Below are 23,519 nucleotides of genomic sequence, written 5' to 3' on the forward strand. Positions count from 1 at the left end.
CTGCCGTGACCACCGCCAAATCTTCTCCAGCAGCGACTCCGTTTGGGTGATAACCTTTGGGTAGTCCCCAGCCCGCCGGGCCCAACGTTGCCTCCTCCACTGTAGCATAGGTTTTTGTCCCTTCGTCATAAAACACTCTTAGCCGAGCTGGATACAGGGTCTAGAATCTGATGTTGTTTTCCTTCAGGACCCTCAGTGCTTCCGCCGTATTCTTTCCGTCTGGCAAGGATCCCTGGTGCATAATCGTGGTCAAAACTGATTTTACAGTTGCTCCACATAAAGCTTTTCTTTTGCCATGCCAGTTTAAGCACTTCTTCCTTCGTTCTGTAGCTGAGAAATCTGACTAGAATCAATCTGGGCTGGGTGCCTGCTGGAGGCTGTGGTGCTAACGCCCAGTGGGTCCTTTCTATCTGTAGGTCTTTTGTGTCTGGTATGTCAAGGTTCTCTCTAAGCAGCTTCTCCATGAAGGGAATCACCAATCCGTGTTTACCTTCAGCTCCTTTGGGAACCCCGTAGATCCTCACATTTTCCCTTCTTGAGCGGCCTTCTTGGTCTATTAGCTTCCACTGGAGCTGCTCTTTTAGTTTTAGCACTTCTGCTATGACTTCCTCTGCGTTTTGCAGTCTCTCCTCAGTCCCTACAATCCTCACTTCGGCTTCATCTAACCTCAAGTTAGTTTTTACTATTCCTCCTTTAATATCTTCCAGCTGTTTGTTGTTATCTTGTCAGGAATCACGAATCTCTTTGAGAATCAAAGTCAGGTTCACTAACTCTTCCTCCTTATCTCCGTTCTGGCTAGCCGTGGGGAAGGTAGCTCCCTCGTGTTGCTGCGGCTTGCTTTATTTATCAGCATTCTGAGCAGACTTTTTATTCTTATACTTAGACGTCATCCTTGCCCCTTTTGTTGATATAGTTATACAATACTAAATATTTGTCTAATTTTGGCTTTGGGGCAGTTTACATTCTTTGTTAACATAGAAACATAGAAAATAGGTACAGGAGTAGGCCATTCGGCCCTTCGAGCCTGCACCGCCATTCAGTATGATCATGGCTGATCATCCAACTCAGAACCTTGTACCAGCCTTCCCTCCATACTCCCTGATCCCTTTAGCCACAAGGGTTATATTGTTGTCGAGAGACCTTTCCCTAATCTGCCATTCCCTTGGTGACCCGGAAGCGGAACCCTACCTTAAGTTTTCTAATCAATTCTAGTTTGTTGCAGAATACCCAATCCAGAATAGCTGATCCCCTAGTGGGCTCAACCACAAGCTGCTCTTAAAAAGCCATCTCGTTGGTACTCCAGAAAATCCCCCTCTTTGGATCCAACACCAACCTGATTTTCCTAATCTACCTGCATATTGAAATCCCCTGTGACTATTGTAACTTTGCCCTTTTGGCATGCATTTTCTGACTACTGTTGTAATTTGTAGACCACATCCTTACTACTGTTTGGGGGTCAGTATATAACTCCCATCAGGGTCTTTTTACCCTTGCAGTTGTTTTAGCTCTACCCACAACAATTCAACGCCTTCTGACACTATGTCACCTCTTTTTAATGATTTGATTACATTTTTTACCAACAGAGTCACTCTATCTCTGCCTACCTGCCTGTCCTTTTGATACAATATGTATCTTTGGATGTTAAGCTCCCAGCTATAATCTTTTTACAGTTATGATCCAATGATGCCTACAACATCATACATACATCATACATGCCAATCTGTAACTGTGCTTCAAGTTTAACTATCTTATTCTGTATGCTGCACACATTCAAATATAACACTTTCAGTCATCTATTCACTCTTTTGATTTTGCCCACCATTTACATTGCAACTCACCCTGTTGACTGCAATTTTGCCCCATCATCAGCCTCTCCTTGCTAGGAGTCTCACTACACACTACCTGTCTTTGTAACCAACTACCTCATCTTCAGCACTATCACCCTGGTTCCCATCCCCCTGCCAAATTAGTTTAAATCTCCCGAACAACTTTAGCCAACTGTAATATCCGCAAGGATATTGTACCGCCTCGGGTTCAGGTGTAATATATCCCTTTTGTACAGATCGTATCTTACCCAGAAGAAATCCCAGTGATCCATAAATCTGAACCCCTGCCCCCTGCATGCATTCACCTGCCATATCATCCTATTCTTGTCGCCACTGGCACGTGGCACAAGCAGCAATCCAGAGTTTACTACCATGGGGCTCCTGTGCTTCAAATTTCTACCTAGCTCCCTAAAATCTAGCTTTAGGACCTCCTCACCTTGTCTACCTATGTCCTTGGTGCTAATGTGCACCAAGACTTCAGGCTGCCTACCCTCCCCTTGAGAATACCATGAACCTAATCTGAGACATCCCTGATTCTGGCACCAGGGAAGTAACATACCATCCCGGTGTCTCTTATCGTGCCCACAGAATCTAGTTTCTGTTCCTCTGACGATGGAATCTCCTATCAACACTGTAGTCCTCATTACCTCTCTGCTCTTCTGAGCCACAGCACCAGACTTAGTGCTGTGTCACTGTGGCTCTCCCTAGTAGGTTGTCCTCCCCAACAGTATCTAAAGTTGTACACTTATTATTGAGGGGAAAGCCCACAGGTGTACTCCGCACCTGACTGTGCATTTCCCCTTCTTCAGATGGTCACCCAGTTACTTGTCTCCTGCAATCTAGGAGTGTCTACCTCCCTATAGCTCCAATCGCCTCCTCATTCTCCCATACAAGTTGAAGGTCAACCAGCTGCAGGTCTATTTCCTTATGAGGTTCTTTTAGGAGCTGCAGCTCAGTGCACCTGATGCAGATGTGTTTATCCGCGAGGTCTCCCAGACTTCAGACATCCCACACAGTACAAAACACTACCCCTGGAACTATCTCACTACACTACTATGCCTTACCAGGTGAGGAATGAACAGCCAAGAACAGAGCCATGTCACCCTCTCTGCCTACCTGCCTGAGCTTTTGATACAATGTATCCTTGGACGTTAAACTCCCAGCTATAATTTCCTTTCAGCGCAAATTAGTGATGCCTACATTATCATACATACCAATCTGTATCTGTACTACAATTTCATTCACATTATTCCATATTCTGTACACATTCAAATATAACACTTTCAGTCCTGTATTCACCCTTTTCAATTTTGTCTGTCTTTTACATTGCAACTCATCCAGTTGACTACAATTTTTGGTGAGAAAGCTGTTGGAAAAGATTCTTAGAGATAGGATCTATAGGCATTCAGAGAATCATGGCCTGATCAGGGACAGTCAGCATGGCTTTGTGAAGGGCAGATCGTGTCTAACAAGCCTGATAGAGTTCTTTGAGGAGGTGACCATGCATATAGATGAGGGTAGTGCAGTGGATGTGATCTATATGGATTTTAGTAAGGCATTTGACAAGGTTCCACACTGTAGGCTTATTCAGAAAGTTAGAAGGCATGGGATCCAGGGAAGTTTGGCCAGGTGGATTCAGAATTGGCTTGCCTGCAGAAGGCAGAGGGTGGTGGTGGAGGGAGTACATTCAGATTGGAGGATTGTGACTAGTGGTGTCCCACAAGGATCTGTTCTGGGACCTCTACTTTTCGTGATTTTTATTAACGACCTGGATGTGGGGGTAGAAGGGTGGGTTGGCAAGTTTGCAGACGACACAAAGGTTGGTGGTGTTGTAGATAGTGTCGAGGATTGTCAAAGATTGCAGAGAGACATTGATAGGATGCAGAAGTGGGCTGAGAAGTGGCAGATGGAGTTCAACCCAGAGAAGTGTGAGGTGGTACACTTTGGAAGGACAAACTCCAAGGCAGAGTACAAAGTAAATGGCAGGATACTTGGTAGTGTGGAGGAGCAGAGGGATCTCGGGGTACATGTCCACAGATCCCTGAAAGTTGCCTCACAGGTGGATAGGGTAGTTAAGAAAGCTTATGGGATGTTAGCTTTCATAAGTCGAGGGATAGAGTTTAAGAGTCGCGATGTAATAATGCAGCTCTATAGAACTCTGGTTAGGCCACACTTGGAGTACTGTGTCCATTTCTGGTCACCTCACTATAGGAAGGATGTGGAAGCATTGGAAAGGGTACAGAGGAGATTTACCAGGATGCTGCCTGGTTTAGAAAGTATGCGTTATGATCAGAGATTAAGGGAGCTAGGGCTTTACTCTTTGGAGAGAAAGAGGATGAGAAGAGACATGATAGAGGTGTACAAGATAATAAGAGGAATAGATAGAGTGGATAGCCAGTGCCTCTTCCCCAGGGCACCACTGCTCAATACAAGAGGACATGGCTTTAAGGTAAGGGGTGGGAAGTTCAAGGGGGATATTAGAGGAAGGTTTTTTACTCAGAGAGTGGTTGGTGCGTGGAATGCACTGCCTGAGTCAGTGGTGGAGGCAGATACACTAGTGAAGTTTAAGAGACTACTAGACAGGTATATGGAGGAATGTGAGGTGGGGGCTTATATGGGAGGCAGGGTTTGAGGGTCGGCACAAAATTGTGGGCCGAAGGGCCTGTACTGTGCTGTACTATTCTATGTTCTATGTTCTATTTTCCCTACCATGAGCCTCTGCTTGCTAGTAGTATCACTACACATTGCCTCTGTTTGTAAACTAGCTCCTCATCCTCAGTACTATCACTCCAGTTCAAATCCCCCCTTCCAAATTAGTTTAAAATCACCTGAACAACTCCAGCAAACCTGCCTGCAAGGATATTGGTCCTCCTCGGGTTCAGGTGTACCCGCCCCTTTTGCACAGCTCACACTTTCCCCAGAAGAGATCCCAGTGATCCATAAATCTGAACTCCTGCTCCCTGCACCAGTTCCTCAGGACGTACATTCATCAGGAGGGATGGATGACAAAAGTAGATATACCACCGGACTAGACGTGTGCGGACATCATCCCTGATGAAGATGGCAGAGTTCATCATCGAAATGTTGGTTAAAATCAAAACCTGGAATCGACTAGAAGCCCGTGAAGAGTAAATGCATTACTATAAGTTACATGTAATGCCCTGGGTAATATTTCTACTGCTATGCTGTGAGGTATTTTTATTTTAGCAGTTTTGAGTAAAAGCAGTGTCTCCAGATAGTATGAGTGCTTTGGACATTTCAAGCGAGACTGTGAGGGACAGGGAAATCTTCGGAAAGTAAGTTAGCAGTTAATCAGACAGAGAAGAAAAGAAACAAAACTAAGGAGGGACCCAGTAAAGGAATGGCCTAGCAACTCTGAGAGAACAAGTTCTAATCAATGTATTAAAGGAAGTACTCAAGTGCAAAACACTATTCCTGAAGGTTTAGTGGGACCAGGCTAGGATATATCCATACAGATTGAAGGTATTTATGCTAGAGTCATACTTGACATAAGTTTTCAAGATACTTTACAGATCCTTTTACAACCAGTATTTGATGCATTTACCATTGATGCCACTCATTGCACTAGAAATGTGGGGACTTAGTACAGATGAGTACCCACATGATGGCTGCTTGTCAGTATTGATACCCTAGTGTAGGTCTGCCCGGATCTGGTCGAAAAAGGTGATGCTTCCCTTCTGGTGGGAACAAGTGCTTCCATCGTGAGAAGGCTCGTGAGAGTCTGCAAAAAGAGAGATGGAGAGAATATTTTGAACACTCTGTTAGTTCACCCAGTGCTCAGAGCTGCTGTTGAGAAGGTGCAAGTTCCTCCTAAGTAGGATGATGAGCATAAACAAGGAATTGTGTGGTACAACAAGTCCAAACCCATCATGTTACGTCTTGGGGAAGTAGCTTGAGTGACGGGAAACCCCAAATTGCCCGATGCCAAGGCAGTCCTGGTGGATACTCCAGAAGATCATGAAGAAGAGTTACGGTTGCCTGCTAGGATGCTGATGAGAGGTGAACTGCAGAAACCTTCAGCTGTCCACACAAACAGGATGACAATGATTGTCAGGAACACCTTGGAGAGAGACGATACCCTCGGACATGGATTCTTTTCCCTGTGACAGTAATGTTGTTTTCCAATGAGATAACTGGGAGAGAGATAGTCTCCTGGTTAGGGAAAGTTAACAGCATAGTCATTTAATCTTGGTGACTCCCCTGTACCGGAAGAATGGAAAAGGAGACTAACTGAGAAGATGTTGAAGCTCGAAGATGTCTTTTAGACCATAAGACTTAGAGGCAGAACTAGGCCATCTGGCCCATTGAGGAGGAGGGGAAAAACAGGGATCAGCCATGATTGAATGGCGGAGCAATGGCTGATTCCTGTTTTTCCCCTCCTCAACCCCAGTTCCCGGCCTTCTCCCCGTAACCTTTGATGCTGGGTCCAACCAAGGATCTATCAATCTCTGCCTTAAATACACCCAGCAACCTAGCCTGGACAGCTGTATGTGGCAACAAGTTCCTCAAATTCATCACCCTTTGGCTAAAGAAACTTCTCTGCTTCTCTGTTTTGAAAGGATGCCCCTCTATCCTGAGGCTGTGCCCTCTTGTCCTAGACTCTCCCACCATGGGAAACATCCTCTCCACATTTACTTTATCTTGGCCTTTCAACTTCCGAAAAGTTTCAATGAGATTCCCCCCCCACCCAATCCTTCTGAATTCCAATGAGTACAGACCCAGAGCCATCAAACGTTCCCCGTATGATAACCCTTTCATTCCTAGAATCATCCTTGTGAACCTCCTCTGGACCCTCTCCAATGCCAGCACATCTTTTCTAAGATGAGGGGCCTAAAACTATTCATAATACTCAAGATGAGGCCTCACCAATTCCTTATAAAACTTTAGCATCTCATCTTTGCTCTTGTATAATTGCTCTAGAAATGAATGCTAACATGGCATTTGCCTTCCTCACCATAACTCAACCTGCAGGTTAACCTTCGGGATCTTCTTCACAAGGACTCCTAAATCCCTTTGCATCTCAAATTCCTGGATTTGCTCCCTGTTGTATATGTGGTCTAGTTACACAACAATGCTATAAATAAAAATGCTGCAGACGGGAGCTAAGATTCAGTGTTCTTTACTGGCATAATCCGAACTCGGCACACACGTACAGATCAATACGCGCCTGATAGTGCATGCAACGACGTGTTACTAAAACATAAAGTAGTCCCTTATTATACTGTAGGCTATATGGTATACTCCTCCCCTTTTATTTTAATAATCAACTTTTTTTTTACTGGGGCACTATGCTAAACAAATATGTTTACCCTTAACATACAAATGCCTACTATTTGTTTACTTAGTAACTTAATAATATCAAATTATAACAAAGTAACAAAGTGTTGGCACGTGGCCAAGTGGTTAAGGCATTCATCTAGTGATTTGAAGGTCTCTAGTTTGAGCCTTGGCTGAGGCAGCGTGTGTGTCCTTGAGCAAGGCACTTAACCACACATTGCTCTGCGATGACACTGGTGCCAAGCTGTATGGATCCTAATGCCCTTCCCTTGGACAACATCGGTGGCATGGAGAGGGGAGACTTGCAGCATGGGCAACTGCTGGTCTTCCATACACCTTTGCCCACCCTGCACCCTGGAAACTTTCCAAGGCGGAAATCCATGGTCTCATGAGACTAACGGATACCTATATAACAAAGTAATGTAATAATATCAAATTATAACAAGCCTTTTCTTTTACTTTTGGTCTAAGACCCATTTATAACTCAAGCCTCTAGGGGGATCTTCTCTGCCTCTCCGGGTAACGTCTGTCCAGAAATGTTTGCTTTGGGGAATGAGTCTCCACAGGTACATTAGGTGGGTCCTCAGCACTGATGACAGGCTTATCTGTAGATGAGGCTGATGTGGTCACATCAGGAGCGTTTGATTCTATTTCTGTGGAGTCCGGGCAAGGTGTTGTTGTGTTTTTCACCTGAGCATCCAGGATTTGGTCCACATGACGTCTCCATACGTTCTCTCCCACCTGAACTCTATACATCAGTGGCAAGTCTATGGCGGAAATTGTACCCGGCTACCACTTTTCAGTCCGGTAATCACGTGCAAGAACTGACAGTCCCACACTGAACCTCCATGTTGACTTAGCATTCAAGTGTTTGAACTGTCTGTTCTCCACATCACGCTGTACATCTGGTTTGAGAAGATCCATGCGGGACCTCAGGTTCCTGTTCAGAAACATCATCGCTGGAGTCTGGTTAGTGGTTGCATGTACTGCATTACGATAGGCAAGGAGGAAGTTGTCTATCTTGTGTTGCAGTGGTCGATTTTCACTGTCCATTGCCTTGAGGGCTTTCTTGAATGTCTGCACAGATCTTTCTGCCAAGCCATTTGTGGATGGATGGTGAGGGGCCGATGTAAAGTGCTTGATTCCATTGTTCTTCACAAAACCTTGGAATTCTTCAGAGACAAATTGTCGTCCATTGTCTGTGCAGATTTGCTCTGGTATGCCATTCCTGGCGAACATGGTCCTCAGCACTGTAATGGTCTTTTCCCGTGTGGTTGTCTTCATTTTGATGACCTCTGGACATTTGGAATGTGTATCAATGACGATTAAAAAGATAGGGTCAATGAATGGTCCAGCAAAGTCAATGTGCACTCATTGCCATGGTGATGAGGGCCACTCCCACGGATGGAGAGGGGCTTGTGGTGGTGTGTTCTGGATCTTTTGACATCCAGAGCAGTTCTTGGTCAAGTCTTCAATCTGTTTATTGATTCCTGGCCACCACACATAGGCACGGGCGAGACCTTTCATACTCACGGTACCGAGGTGCCCCTCGTGCAGATCCTCCAGCACTCTGGTGTGTAGCTTGGGAGGAATCACAACTCGTGAGCCACACATTAGTGTTCCCTGACACACTGACAACTGCTCCTTCCTCGCTGAGAAGGCTGGAAGCAGTGTGTTACCCCGCACTGGCCATCCCTTTACCGTGATGTCATACACTTTTGACAACGTAGGGTCATGCGTGTTTCCCTTTCAATGAGGCTGTTTGTTACTGGTAATTGTTCAACTATTGTGTGAAAGGCCTCTGCTGAATCCATTTGTGTAGTTATCTCGGAAGTCGTGACAACCCATCTGCATTGCCATGTTGCTTGGTCTCCTTGGTTTCAATGTCATACCTGTGACCTCCTAGGAAAAGAGACCATCACTGCAGCCTTTGTGCTGTATTCACTGGAACGCCTTTTCTTGGATTGAAGTTGACACGAGAGGCTGATGGTCAGTCAACAAGGTAAACTTTTGGCCATACAGGTAGTGACTGAATTTCTTGACTCCCCACAGGAAGCTAAGGGCCTCTCTGTCAATCTGTGCGTAGTTGTGTTCAGCTGGTTAGTATTCTTGAGGCAAAGGCCTTTCTGAGCCATCTGGAAACGTACGATAACACAGCTCCTACCCCATGGGGCGAGGCATCACAAGCTAGTCGGATTGGTAAGGAGGGGTCAAAGTGCGTTAGCACCCCTTCCAGATCTTTGTGAAGGACTACTCTGGAGTAAGCCACACTTTGAATCAACTTCTGTATGGGTACTCTCCCTTGGGGAAGAAAGGGAGGAGAATGAAAGGAGAAGAAGGTAAGGTTTATCTTAGCTCTTTGGAGCCTTTATGGGAAAGATGGGATGCAAAGTGTGAAGAAGCATTTCATTTGATGAAATAGTTGCTGCCTAACTTGTGTGGGCCTTTGTAAACCCCCAGTTGCTGTATGTACTGCATACAGACTCCATCCGTGAGGGATAGCCAGTGTTCTATATCAAGACCAAGGTAAAGGACTGAGCCCTGTTACTTTCATCAGCTAGAGTCTGTCACCCATTCAAAAGAAGTTTACTTGCAAAGAAACTGGAATGTCTGGCATTGAAATGGGCAGTGGTGGATAAGTTAAGTGACCATCTATATGGTGCCAAGTTCAAGGTAAGGACCGACAACAATCCAGTTGCAGATCAAGTCGGTGGTGAGGAAGGCAAATGCTATATTAACATTCATTTCAAGAGGTTAAAAATACAAGAACAAGGATGAGATGCTGAAGCTTTATAAGGCACTAGTGAGGCCTCACCTTGAGTATTGTTAACAGTTTTGGGCCCCTTATCTTAGAAAAGACATGCTGGCATTGGAGAGGGTCCAGAGGAGGTTCACAAGGATGATTCCAGGAATGAAAGGATTATCATACAAGAAACGTTTGATGGCTCTGGGTCTGTACTTGCTGGAATTCAGAAGGATGAGGGGAGATCTCATTGAAACCTTTCGAATGTTGAAAGGCCTAGACAAAGTAGATGTGGAGAGGATGTTTCCCATGGTGGGAGAGTCTAGGATAAGAAGACACAGCCTCAGGATATAGGGGTGCCCTTTCAAAACCGAGATGCACAGAAATTTCTTTAGCCAAAGGGTGGTGAATCCGTGGAATGTGTTGCTGCATGCAGCTGTGGAGGCCATGTTGTTGGGTGTATTTAAGGCAGAGATTGATAGGTTCTTGACTGGACATGGCAGCAAAGGTTACGGGGAGAAGACTGGGGATTGGGGTTGAGGAGGAGAAAAAAAAGGATCAGCCATGATTGAATGGTGGAGCAGACTTGATGGGCCAGATGGCCTAATTCTACTCCTATGTCTTATGGTCATCCATAGTTGCCAAAGTGCTATGGGAGAAGTATTTTGTTCATTATGGCCTCCCAAGAAGGATGCACAGTGATTAAGGAAGGGATTTTAAGAGTTGGCTCATATATGAGTTCTTAAGCATGCTTGGGGTTGAGAGGTCAAGGACAATGCTATCATCCACAGGGTGATCCTCAGCCTGAAGGACTCAAACTGATACTGCTAGGCTTGCTTGGAGCCCTGGCTGCCAACGTAAAGAGTAAGTGGAGCTAGCATATTGGGCATTTGGTACACTGCTACAACTACACAGAATGAAGCTACTGGCTACTTGCCATACTATTTGATGTTCAGACGCAATGCGAGATTACCTGTAGATTTCTGTTTTGAAACTGGCAGTGAGACTTGCCCCAGAAGACGTATCTGCAATATGTGTCTGACATGAGGAAAGAATTGCAAAAAGCTTGTGAACTAGCAGTGGTTTCTGCAAAACCAAGGAAGTGAGGAGATATAGTCGCAAGATTAGGTTCTCCCAACTGATTCCTAAAGACAGAGTTTTAATAAGAGATTTGGGGTTATAACGGAAGCATAGGTTGACCAGCAGCTAGGTTTTTACGCCGTCTGTTCGTAGTGGAGAGCCAGATACCAAATTTGCCAGTTTTTGGGGTGAAGCCAGAGGATGGAAATGGTCCTGTCAAAATTCTCCATCGGAATCTCACCTTTTACCCCTAAAGCTGGAAATACACATTGACCCAGAATCTGACATGGAAGCTACGCCTAGTAGGAAAACTCTGCACAGGCAACAAGCTGACAATAGTCTGATTTCAGTGAATACTGTACAAACTCAGAGGATGAGGAACTGGGAGAGTGGTATGCTTAACTTTATGGAACTCCCCAAGAATCGATGAAGAGATGTCTGAATCTCTGAGCCCAAACTCATATAGAGCGGGGAGGACTTGATAATAGTGAGGGTAAACTGGCCTCCAGTACAATTGGGGATGAAGCTGAGTTCAGTTAGATGGTGGGGGACCTGAGTTACTGGAAGATACGAGTGATAGACGGGGAGGCATCCTCTAGTAGACAGGAACAGTCACAAGGAGTGGCTGAAGCTGAAGAAGCCGAAGATGAGATAAAGGAGATTCGATTGGGAGAGGTGCACAGACTCAGCAGCTTGTCATCACGCAAGGCCACTGAGAAGGTTAGAAAATCTATAGCACAATATAGGCCCTTTGGCCCACAATGCTGTGCCAAGCATGTACTTACGTTAGAAATTACCAAGGGTTACCGATAGCCCTCTATGTTTTGAAGCTCCATGTACCGATCCAAGAGACTCCTAAGAGACCATATCGTATCTGCCTCCCCCACCATCGTCGGGAGCCCATTCCACGCACTCACTACTCTGTGTAAAAAAAAACTTACCCCCGTCATCTCCTCTGTAGAAACAGGCCCTTTGGCCTTTCTTGACTGTGCCAAACTATTTTTTTGCCTAGTCCCACTGACCTGCACACGGACCATATCCCTCCATACACCTCCCATCCATGTATCTGTCCAATTTATTCTTAAATGTTAAAAAAGAACCCGCATTTACCACCTTGTCTGGCAGCTCATTCCATACCCCCACCACTCTCTGTGTGAAGAAACCCCCCCAATGTTCCCTTTAAACTTCTCCCCCCTCACCCTTAACCTGTGTCCTCTGGTTTTTTTCTCCTCTTGCCTCAGTGGAAAAAGCCTGCTTGCATTCACTCTATCTATACCCATCATAATTTTATGTACCTCTATCAAATCTCCCCTCATTCTTCTACGCTCCAGGGAATAAAGTCCTAACCTATTCAACCTTTCTCTGTAACTGAGTTTCTCAAGTCCCGGCAACATCCTTGTAAACCTTCTCTGCACTCTTTCAACCTTATTAATATCCTTCCTGTAATTTGGTGACCAAAACTGAACACAATACTTGAGATTCGGCCTCACCAATGCTTTATACCAGGGGTCCCCAACCTTTTTTTGCACTGCGGGCTAGTTTCATCTTGACAATATTCTTGCGGACCGGCCGACCCGGGGGGGGGGGGGGGGGGGAGGGGGGGTTCGGTTGCCAATGGACAAGAGTAGCAGTCAAATACGTTGTGTTTACCAAGAGAAAGACTACAATGACCATGAAGGCTTGCACGGGCACCAGTGCACATGTTTTGATTTGGGCATGTGTGCACCTGCCGATTACCTTTCTACAAATCGATTTTGGCGATTCTGTTCGGCGGGGGTGTTAATCACGACCGGAATATCGGTGATAAGTGGCTAATACACTCAATTTCGTTTCTAAAAGGGTTTTTCTAACGAATTTAATATTAAACACACACCGCATATTTTCCTCGCATGAATATAGCGATAAGTCAATTATCAGGGGAGGGCAGGGGAGCTTGAAGAAAGTGTTGAACGAACTTCCAGTAGAAGTGTCAGAAATAGGTTTGATATTATCATTTAAAGAAAAATTGGATAGGTATATGGACAGGAAAGTAATGGAGGGTGATGGGCTGAGTGCAGGTCAGTGGGACGAGGTGAGAGTAAGAGTTCGGCACGGACTAGAAGGGCAGAGATGGCCTGTTTCCGTGCTGTAATTGTTATATGCTTATATTAGTCAATAGCATCATAACATTTTAAGTAACATTTGGATGTTAAACACACCGCATATTTTCCTCATATGAACATATAAAATCATTGCAACGCACCAATATCGCTGATTCAGTGGGAGCCCTGGGCTTGTTTCCCTGCAATAAGACGGTCCTATCGAGGGGTGATGGGAGACAGCGATACTCGAAGGGGGTTCCTTATGTCCAGTTTATTCCGCAATTTAGTTTTCGTTGCATTCATTGCAGAGATATGTTGGAAATGGAAGCAACGTTTTCAGTGCTTTCGTGGCTGTCTCAGGATATTCAGCCTTGACTTTGATCCGGAATGCCGGCAGAGATGTTATGTCAAACATACTTCTCAGCCCGCCGTCATTTGCAAGCTGGAGGAGCTGATCTCCTTCACACCCTGACACGGATGATGCGCGAGTCATGACCTCGCATACGTAATGGCTCTACAGTGGCCGTGACAGGGAATGATGAAAGGTGCAGCTGATTCATATCGCCAAATCATATTGTTTCCTCGCGGCCTGGTAGCGCATGCTCTGCGGCCTGGTACCGGTCCGCAGCCCGGTGGTTGGGGATCGCTGCCTTATACAACCTCGTCATAACATTCCAGCTCTTATACACAATACTTTGATTAATAAAGGCCAATGTGCCAATAGCTCTTTTACGACCCCATCTACCTGTGACACCACTTTTAGGGAATTTTGTATCTGTGTTCCCAGATCCCTCTGTTCTACTGCACTCTTCAGTGCCTTACCATTTACCCTGTATGTTCTACCTTGGTTTGTCCTTCCAAGCACCTTAAAACTGTGCCCTCTTAGGTTAGCCATTTCAGCCCTGGGAAAAAGCCTCTGACTATCCACTTAATCAATGCCTCTCATCTTATACACCTCTATTGGGTCACCTCTCATCCTCCATCGCTCCAAGGAGAAAAGGCCAAGTTCACTCAACCTATTCCCGTTAGGCATGCTCCCCAATCCATGCAACATCATTGTAAATCTCCTCTGCACCCTTTCTATAGTTTCCACATCCTTCCTGTAGTGAAGGTGTAGTGAGGTGACCAGAACGGAGCACAGTGCTCCAAGTGGGGTCTGACCAGCATCATATATAAAGCCTTTGAACTTTCAGAAAGCCTTTGATAAGGTCCCACAGCGGAGATTAGTGGGCAAAATTAGAGCATATAGTACTGAGGGTAGGGTACTGATATGGATTGTAAATTGGTTGGCAGACAAGAAACAAAGAGTAGGGATTAACGGGTCCCTTTCAGAATGGCAGGCGGTGACTAGTGTGGTACCACAAGGCTCGGTGCTGGGACCGCAGCTATTTACAATATACATTAATAATTTAGATGAAGGGATTAAAATTAACATTAGCAAATTTGCAAATAACACAAAGCTGGGTGGCAGTGTGAAATGTGCGGAGGATATTGAGATAATGCAGGATGAGTTGGACAGGTTGGGGGAGTGGGCAGATGCAGTTTAATATGGATAAATGTGAGGTTATCCACTTTGGTGGCAAGAACAGGAAGGCAGATTACTATTTGAATGGTGTCAAGTTAGGAAAAGGGGAAGTACAACGAGATTTTGGTGTCCTTGTTCATCAGTCACTGAAAGTAAACATGCAGGTACAGCAGGCAGTGAAGAAAGCTAATGGCATGTTGGCCTTCATAACAAGAGGATTTGATTATAGGAGCAAAGAGGTCCTTCTGCAGTTGTACAGGGCCCTGGTGAGACCACACCTGGAGTATTGTGTGCAGTTTTGGTCTCCAAATTTGAGGAAGGACATTCTCGCTATTGAGGGAGTACAGCGGAGGTTCACGAGGTTAATTCCCGGAATGGCGGGACTGTCATATGTTGAAAGATTGGAGCAACTGGGCTTGTATACGCTGGAATTTAGAAGGATGAGAGGGGATCTGATTGAAACATATATGATTATTAAGGAATTGGACACGCTAGAGGCAGGAAACATGTTCCCGATGTTGGGGGAGTCCAGAATCAGAGGCCACAATTTGAGAATAAGGGGTAGGCCATTTAGAACGGAGTTGAGGAAAAACTTTTTCACCCAGAGTTGTGGATTTGTGGAATACTCTGCCTCAGAAGGCAGTGGAGGCCAATTCTCTGGATGCTTTCAAGAAAGAGATAGAGCTCTTAATGATAGCGGAGTCAAGGGATATGGAGAGAAGGCAGGAATAGGGTATTGATTGTGGATGATCAGACATGATCACAGTGAATGGCGGTGCTGGCTCGAAGGGCCGAATGGCTTACTCCTGCACCTATTGTCTATTTAGCTGTAATATTACCTCTTGGCACTTAAACTCATTCCCATGGTTGATAAAGTTCAATGCACCATATGCCTCCTTAACCACAGAGTCAATCTGCATAGCAGCTTTGAGTGTCCTATGGACTCAGACCCCAAGATCCCTCTGATCCTCCACACTGCCAAGAGTCTTACCATTAATACTATATTCTGCCATCAATTTTGACCTACCAAAATGAACCACTTCACACTTATCTGCTACTTCTCAGACCAGTTTTGCATCCTATCGATGTCCCACTGTAATCTCTGACAGTCCTCCACACTGTCCACAACATACCCAATCTTTGTGTCATCAGCAAATTTACTTACCCATCCCTCCACTTCCTTATCCAGGTCATTTATAAAAATCACGAAGAGAACGGGTCCCTGTACAGATCCCTGAGGCGCTCCACTGGTGACCAACCTCCATGCAGAATATGACCCGTCTACAACCACTCTTTGCCTTCTGTGGGCAAGCCAGTTCTGGATCCACAAAGCAATGTCCTCTTGGATCCCATGCCTCCTTACTTTCTCAATAAGCCTTGCATGGGGTACTTCTTTAAATGCCTTGCTGAAATCCATATACACTACATCTACTGCTCTTCCTTCATCAACGTGTTTAGTCACATCCTCAAAAAATTCAATCAGGCTCGTAAGGCGTGACCTGCCCTTGACAAAGCTGACTACTCCTAATCATATTATACCTCTCCAAATGTTCATAAATCCTGCCTCTCAGGATCTTTTCCATCAACTTAACAACCACTGAAGTAAGACTCACTGGTCTATAATTTCCTGTGCTATTTCTGCTTCCTTTCATGAATAAGGGAACAACATTTGCAACCCTCTAATCCTCTGGAACCTCTCCCGTCCCCATTGATGATACAAAGATCATTGCCAGAGGCTCAGCAATCTCCTCCCTCACCTCCCACAGTATCCTGGGGTATATCTCGTCAGGTCCTGGAGACTTACCCAGCTTGATGCTTTCCAAAAGCTCTAGCACATCCTCTTTCTTAATGTCTATATGCCCAAGCTTTCCAATCCACTGTAAGTCATCTCTACAATCGCCAAGATCCTTTTCTGTAGTGAATACTGAAGCAAAGTATTCATTAAGTACCTCTGCTATCTCCTCTGGTTCCATACACACTTTTCCACTGTCACACTTGTTTGGTCCTATTCTCTCACATCTTATCCTCTTGTTCTTCACATACTTGTGGTTTTCTTCAATCCTGCTTACCAAGTCCTTCTCATGGCCCCTTCTGGCTCTTTTAATTTCATTCTTCAGCTCCTTCCTGCTAGCCTTATAATCTTCTAGATCTCTATCACTACCTAGTTTTTTTGAACCTTTTGTAAGCTTTTCTCTTCTTTTTGATTAGATTTTCTACACCCTTTATATGCCATGGTTCCTGTACCCTACCATCCTTTCCCTGTCTCATTGGAACGTACCTTTATAGAATGCCACACAAATATTCCCTGAACATTTGCCACATTTCTGCCGTACATTTCCCTGAGAACATTTGTTCCCAATTTATGCTTCCGAGTTCCTGCCTGGTAGCTTCATATTTCCCCTTACTCCAATTAAATGCTTTCCTAACTTGTCTGTTCCTATCCCTCTCCAGTGCTATGGTAAAGGAGATAGAGTTGTGATCACTATCTCCAAGATGCTCTCCCAGTGAGAGATCTGACACCTGACCAGGTTCATTTCGCAATACCAGATCAAGTACAGCCTCTCCTCTTATAGGCTTATCTGCATTTTGTGTCAGGAAACCTTCCTGAACACACTTAACAAACTCTACCCCATCTAAACCCCTTGCTCTAGGGAGATGCCAATCAATATTTGGGAAATTAAAATATTGCATCACGACAACCCTGTTACTATTATACCTTTCCAGAATCTGTCTCCCTATCTGTTCTTCAATGTCCCTGTTACTATTCGGTGGTCTTTAAAAACACCCAGTAGAGTTATTGACCCCTTCCTGTTCAAGAGCCATGAGGTTAGATTACAGCTATATGGACCTTGGTCAGAATCCACTTGGAGTACCGTGTTCAGTTCAGGTCACCTCACTACAGAAAGGGTGTGGATACTATAGAGGGAGTGCAGAGGAGATTTATAAGGATGTGGCTTGGATTGAAGAGTATGCTTTGTGAGAATAGGTTGAGTGACCTGATAGAGGTGTATAAGATGATGAGAGGCATTGATTGTGTGGATAGCCAGAGGCTTTTTCCCAGGACTGAAATGGCTAACACGAGGAGGCATAGTTTTAAGGTGCTTGAAAGTAGGTACAGAGAGGATGTCAGGTGTAACTTTTTCACACAGAGAGTGGTGGGTGTGTGAAATGCACTGCCGGTGCCAGTGGTTGAGGCAGATAAAATAGGGTCTCTTAGGTACATGGAGCTTAGGTAAATAGAGGGCTATGAAGTAGGGAAATTCTAGGCACTTTCTGGAGTAGGTTACATGGTTGGCACAACTTTGTGGACCGAAGGACCTGTAATGTGCTGTAGATTTCCATGTTTTATTTTCTGTAAGGATGTCTCAGAGAGTGAGGAGACCCCCAGGTAGGCTGGTATATGATGTACCGGGAAACAGATTGCTGCATCCATTCCATAGTGAGAGATTACAAATGGATTGGAGATTGTGAAATCACAAAATTCATTTGAATATTTCAACTCCTTGGTCTTACTAATATTGAGAGCAAGGTTGTTGCTGCAGCACTACTCAACCAGCTGATCTATGTCACTCCTGTACGTCTCTTCGTCACCAGCTGAGATCCTGTTAGCATTTGAGGAGGTTGGGTGTCACTCACTCTCTAGTAAAGCCATTATGTACTTGCTTGATAAAATACATAATAAATCCGCTCCATCTAATTGCGTAGCATGGTTGCCATCGTAGTTAATATTGGGGAAATTTAGATCACCTACTCAGATTTTGGCTTGAAACGTTGACTGTTCATTTCTTTCTACAGCTGCTACCTGACCTGCTGAGTTCTTTCAGCATTTTTTGTGTACTGTTCAAGATTTCCAGCGTCTGCAGAATCTGTTGTGTCTCCATACTGCCGCCGATTATTCCCAACATATTTGCTCCTTATCATCCTGCTAACTATCATGGGGCTTTTGTACAATCCCATCAAAGTGGTTGCCCTTTGTTATTCCAGTACTGTACCCACACGATCCCACAGGATGTTTTCCCCAGAAATATCCTCTCTAAGCCCTGCCTTGATATTCCACTCCACCCCCAGTTAAAAACACGTCCCTCTCCTCTTTTACTTCTACCTCTGGCATGCTTTTCGAATATATACCCTGGAACATTGAGTTGCCATTGCCTTAACCACGTTTCTGTAATAACCATGATATCACAATCCCATGTGTTGGTGATCACATACCTATCTGTACTGACCCCATTTTCCAGCCCTTGATCTACAGCCTACTCTGCCTTGGCAATTCAAGTGCTCATCCAGATACTTTTTTAATATTGCGACACTACATTCTCCTATACCTTGTCCAGCAGTGCATTCCAGATTACAACCACCCTCTGGGTGAAAAGATTCTTCCTTGGATCTCCTCTAAAACTATTGCTTTTTAACTTAAACCTGTGAACTTTGGTCTAAAGATACCTCTGCTGTTGAGCAAAAGTTTCACAATAGATGAATCACTGAATGTTAACATGAAGGTTCAGCAGGCAATTCAAGAAGCAAGTGATCTGTTGCAACACACTTCAAAGTTGCTGGTGAACGCAGCAGGCCAGGCAGCATCTCTAGGAAGAGGTTGCAAGTGTTTTTTTCCAATTACATATAGATGTTGGTTAAAACTTTGTAGGTCTGCTCTCTGTTCCTATGGAATTCTGTATTGTAATACAAAAGTTTGATTCTTGAGATCATAGTTTTGTTTTATCAGGAGAAGCATAGGAAAGCAGCATCCATCATCAGAGATCCCACCACCCAGGTCATGCTTTCTTCTCACTGCCATCAGGTAGAAGGTACAAGAACCTTAGGACCCGCACCACCAGGTTCACAAGCAGTTTCTATCCCTCAACCATCAGGCTCTTGAATAAGAGTAGATAACTACACTCACTTACCCATGATTAAAATGTTCCCACAACCAATGATCTCACTTTGAGGACTCTTTATCTCATTATCTCTTGTTCTTGTTATTTATTGCTATTTATTTATATTTGCATTTGCACAGTTTGTTGTCTCCTGCACTCTGATTGATCTTTCATTGATCCTATTATAATTAGTATTCTATTAATTTTCTGAATATCCCCACAGGGAAATAAATCTCAGTGTTGTGTATGGTGACATATATATACTTTGATAATAAATTTACTTTGAACTTTGATTAAGCAGACTAAAAGTATGACAGGTGTCATCATTGAAATGAACAAAGCTTTTGATGGGCCTTATAGAGTAGAAATAAGGTTGATATTTCCTGTGGCTTTTGTGTCTGTAACCAGGACTCTGTCTCAAAATAATGGTGTGGTCATTTAGAACAGTTGACAAGAAACACATAAAGTAACAAGTCTTTGTAACGGTCTGCCCAAGAGAGCTGTGGTGGCCCAGGTTGCCTCTTAAACACCATGTGAAATAGCCAGGCAAGTCTTACTTCATGGTAATGAGGGAAGAGGGATAAATACTGGCCATGCTGATGAATCCCAGATCCTAAACTAAATGATCTCAAAAAAATCAAAACAGAAATTGATATATTTTAGACAGTAAGAGACAAGGGTTATGGTGTTTGCGTAGGAAAGTGCTGCTGAGGTAAAAGATTATTCATGATATTATTAAATAGCAAAGCAGGCATGGGTACTGAGTGAACTACTTTTGTTTCCTATGTTATATAAGAAAACAAATTAGTGAGAGTGTTGCTGTCTTGTTTTCTAGGAGATGACACCATAAAAACTTGGGATATGAGGAATTTCCGGAATCCTCTGAATGTGGCAACTGATCTCCCAAACATCTTTCCAATGTGAGTTACAATAATTAATGAATTAATATATTATTCTCCTGTTGCCTCAGGTAAAAGCTCAATCCTTGTCCTGTTACTGGAAATAAAATAAATATATGAGTATATGAATTCAGATAAAAAGCCCTCCCAGCATTCAAACCCACTGTTCCTTTTAATAAGGTCACTATTGATCTGATTGCAGCCCTTTTCCACCTTGCCGTTAATCTGACATAAAATTGAATTGAATTGACTTTATTTCTTACGTCCTTCACATACATGAGGAGTAAAAATCTTTATATTATGTCTCCGTCTAAATGTGCAATGTGCAATCATAGTAATTTATAATAAATAGAACAGTCAATGTAATATAAAAAAAACATAGAAAACCTACAGCACAATACAAGCCCTTTGGCACACAATGCTGTGCCGAACATGTACGTACTTTAGAAATTACCTAGGGTTACCCATAGCCCTCTATTTTCCTAAGCTCCATGTACCTATCCAGGAGTCTCTAAAATGACCCTATCGTATCCGCCTCCACTGCTGTTGCCGGCAGCCCATTCCAGGCACTCACCACACTCTGTGTAAAAAAAAAAAAAAAAAAAAAAAAAACCCCTGAAAACTCCTCTGTACCTACTTCCAAGTACCTTAAAACTGTGCCCTCTCATGTTAGCCATTTCAGTCCTGGGAAAAAGCCTCTGACTATCCATATGATCAATGCCTGTCATCATCTTATACACCTCTATCAGATCACCTCTCATCATCTGCTGCTCCAAGGAGAAAAGGCCAAATTCACTCAACCTATTCTCATAAGGCATGCTCCCCAATCCAGGCAACATTCTTGTAAAATCTCCTCTGCACGCTTTCTGTAGTTTCCACATCCTTCCTGTAGTGAGATGACCAGAACTGAGCACAGTACTCCATGTGGGGTCTGACCAGGGTCCTATATAGCTGTAACATTACCTGTCAGCTCTTAAACTCATCCCATGGTTGATGAAGGCCAATGCACAATATGCCTTCTTAACCACAGAGCCAACCTGCGCAGCAGCTTTGAGTGTCCTATGATCTCAGACCCCAAGATCCCTCTGATCCCCCACACTGCCAAGAGTCTTACTATTAATATTATATTCTGCCATCATATTTGACCTACCAAAATGAACCACCTTGCACTTATCTGGGTTGAATTCCACTTGCCACTTCTCAGCCCAGTTTTACATCCGATCAATGTCCCGCTGTAACCTCTGACAGCCCTCCACACTATCCAGAACACCCCCAACCTTTGTGTCATCAGCAAATTTACTAACCCATCTCGCCACTTCCTCGTCCAGGTCATTTATAAAAATCATGAAGAGAAGGGGTCCTAGAACAGATCCTTAAGGCACACCACTGGTCACCAACCTCCATGTGTCCTGTGACCTGTCTACAACCACTGTTTGCCTTCTGTGACCAAGCCAATTCCGAATCCACAAAGCAAGGTCCCCTTGGATCCCGTGCCTCCTTACTTTCTCAATAAGCCTGGCATGGGGTACCTTATCAAATGCCTTGCTGAAATCCATATACACTACATCTTCTGCTGTACCTTCATCAATGTGTTTAGTCACATCCTCAAAAAATATGGAGGACACTGAAATCAGTGTGAGTTAATCAGTCTGATGGCTTGGTGGAAGAAGCTGTTCCGGAACCTGTTGGTCCTGGCTTTTATGCTGTGGTACTGTTTCCGGATGGAAGCAGCTGGAATAGATTATGGTTGAGGTGACTCGGGTCCCCAGTGATCCTACGGGCCCTTTTTACACACCTGTCCTTGTAAATGTCCTGAATCATGGGAAGTTCACAATTATAGATATGCTAGGCTGTCTGCAGCAGGCTCTGCAGAGTCCTATGATTAATGGACATACAGTTCTGATACCAGCAATGATGCAGCCAGTCAGGGTGCTCTCAATTGTGCCTCTGTAGAAAGTTCTTAGGATTTAGGGGCCCATACCAAACTGAGGATGCCCACACAACCTCATTTCATATAAAAATATATAAAAACTCTGCTTACACTGGTCAGCATGGGCAGTTGGGCTGGAGGACCTGTTTCTGTGCAATAGAACTTTATGACTTGCAATCCTCTGAGAAAAAAAAATCTCATCTTAGTTTTAAATGTATGAACCCTTAATTTTTTTAAGTGACCTCTCATTCTAGGTTTTCCTGCAGGAGAAAGCAACAACTCCATAGCTACCCTGTAAAGGTCCATTAACACCTGAGATAATTCAAAATTCTCTCTGAAACTTGAGTAGATACAGTTCACCCATATTTGCTCAGAAGAAAACCTGCCCATTCAAGGTATTGACAGTGTGTACAGTCCTCGAGATGTGATCCTGCTCTATGTAACTGAATATAATGTCCTGTATTCTGTTCCCTAAGTGATTAAAGATAATATTCTATGAACTTTGCACAAAAATGATTCCAGGATTGAATGGGTTGTCATATGAAGAGCATTTGGCATGTATTTACCAGAATACATGAGCACAGAGCTCTACCAAGAGGTATTTCTCACAGGTCAATGGCGGTTATTTAAAAAGGGAGCTTCAAGGGCATTTGTCCATTGTACGCAGCCTATCAGTGGCGTCAACAGAGCTTTACGAACTAAAAAGTACAGAAGGGATAAGCAGGTTGGCTATTGTCAGGAGTAGACCAGTGGCAAGAGGAGAAGTGACAGGCTTTGGCTCAAAAGAGGCTTTGGTTCAGAAGAGGTGCTGACTCTGTGTAAAGCATCTGGTGAGGTTTCCTTTTTGTTTTTTTTCCCCTCTCTTTACCGTTTAAATGGCTGTGGTGTGCTCTTCATGCTGGATGTTGGAGAATTGGGAAATCCAGAGTCACCTGGGGAACTACATCTTTGTTATACATCCAGCTGGTTGAAGACCGTATTAGAGATTTTGAGCAGCAACTGGATGACTTTCGGCTTATATGGGAGAGTGAGGATGTAATTGATCAAAGTTACAGGGAAGTAGTCAACGCGAAGTTACAGGAGGCGAGTAGCTGGGTGACAGTCAGGAGAAATGAAAATAGACAGTTAGGGCAGAGCACCTCTGTGGCCATTCCCCTAAAAAACAAGTACAGTCGGCCCTCCTTATCTGCGGGGGATTGGTTCCGGGACCCCCGGTGGATACCAAGAAACGCTGATGCTCAAGTACCTTATTTAACCTGTTTC

At 44.2% G+C, this 23,519-nt stretch overlaps 1 protein-coding gene across 3 annotated transcripts in view; it reads left to right on the forward strand.

Moving 5' to 3' along the window:
- The window catches only part of LOC140197486 (WD repeat-containing protein 70), a 184,489-nt gene that overhangs the window by 120,651 nt on the left and 40,319 nt on the right, over positions 1-23,519 (forward strand). For all 3 annotated transcript variants that reach the window (XM_072257452.1, XM_072257453.1, XM_072257451.1), the window contains one exon: positions 20,263-20,347. In XM_072257452.1, coding sequence (XP_072113553.1) covers positions 20,263-20,347 — 85 coding nt within the window. The remainder of the gene's footprint in view (positions 1-20,262; positions 20,348-23,519) is intronic.

The sequence above is a fragment of the Mobula birostris genome, chromosome 5 (genome assembly GCF_030028105.1).
Source record: "Mobula birostris isolate sMobBir1 chromosome 5, sMobBir1.hap1, whole genome shotgun sequence".
NCBI lineage: Eukaryota > Metazoa > Chordata > Chondrichthyes > Myliobatiformes > Myliobatidae > Mobula > Mobula birostris.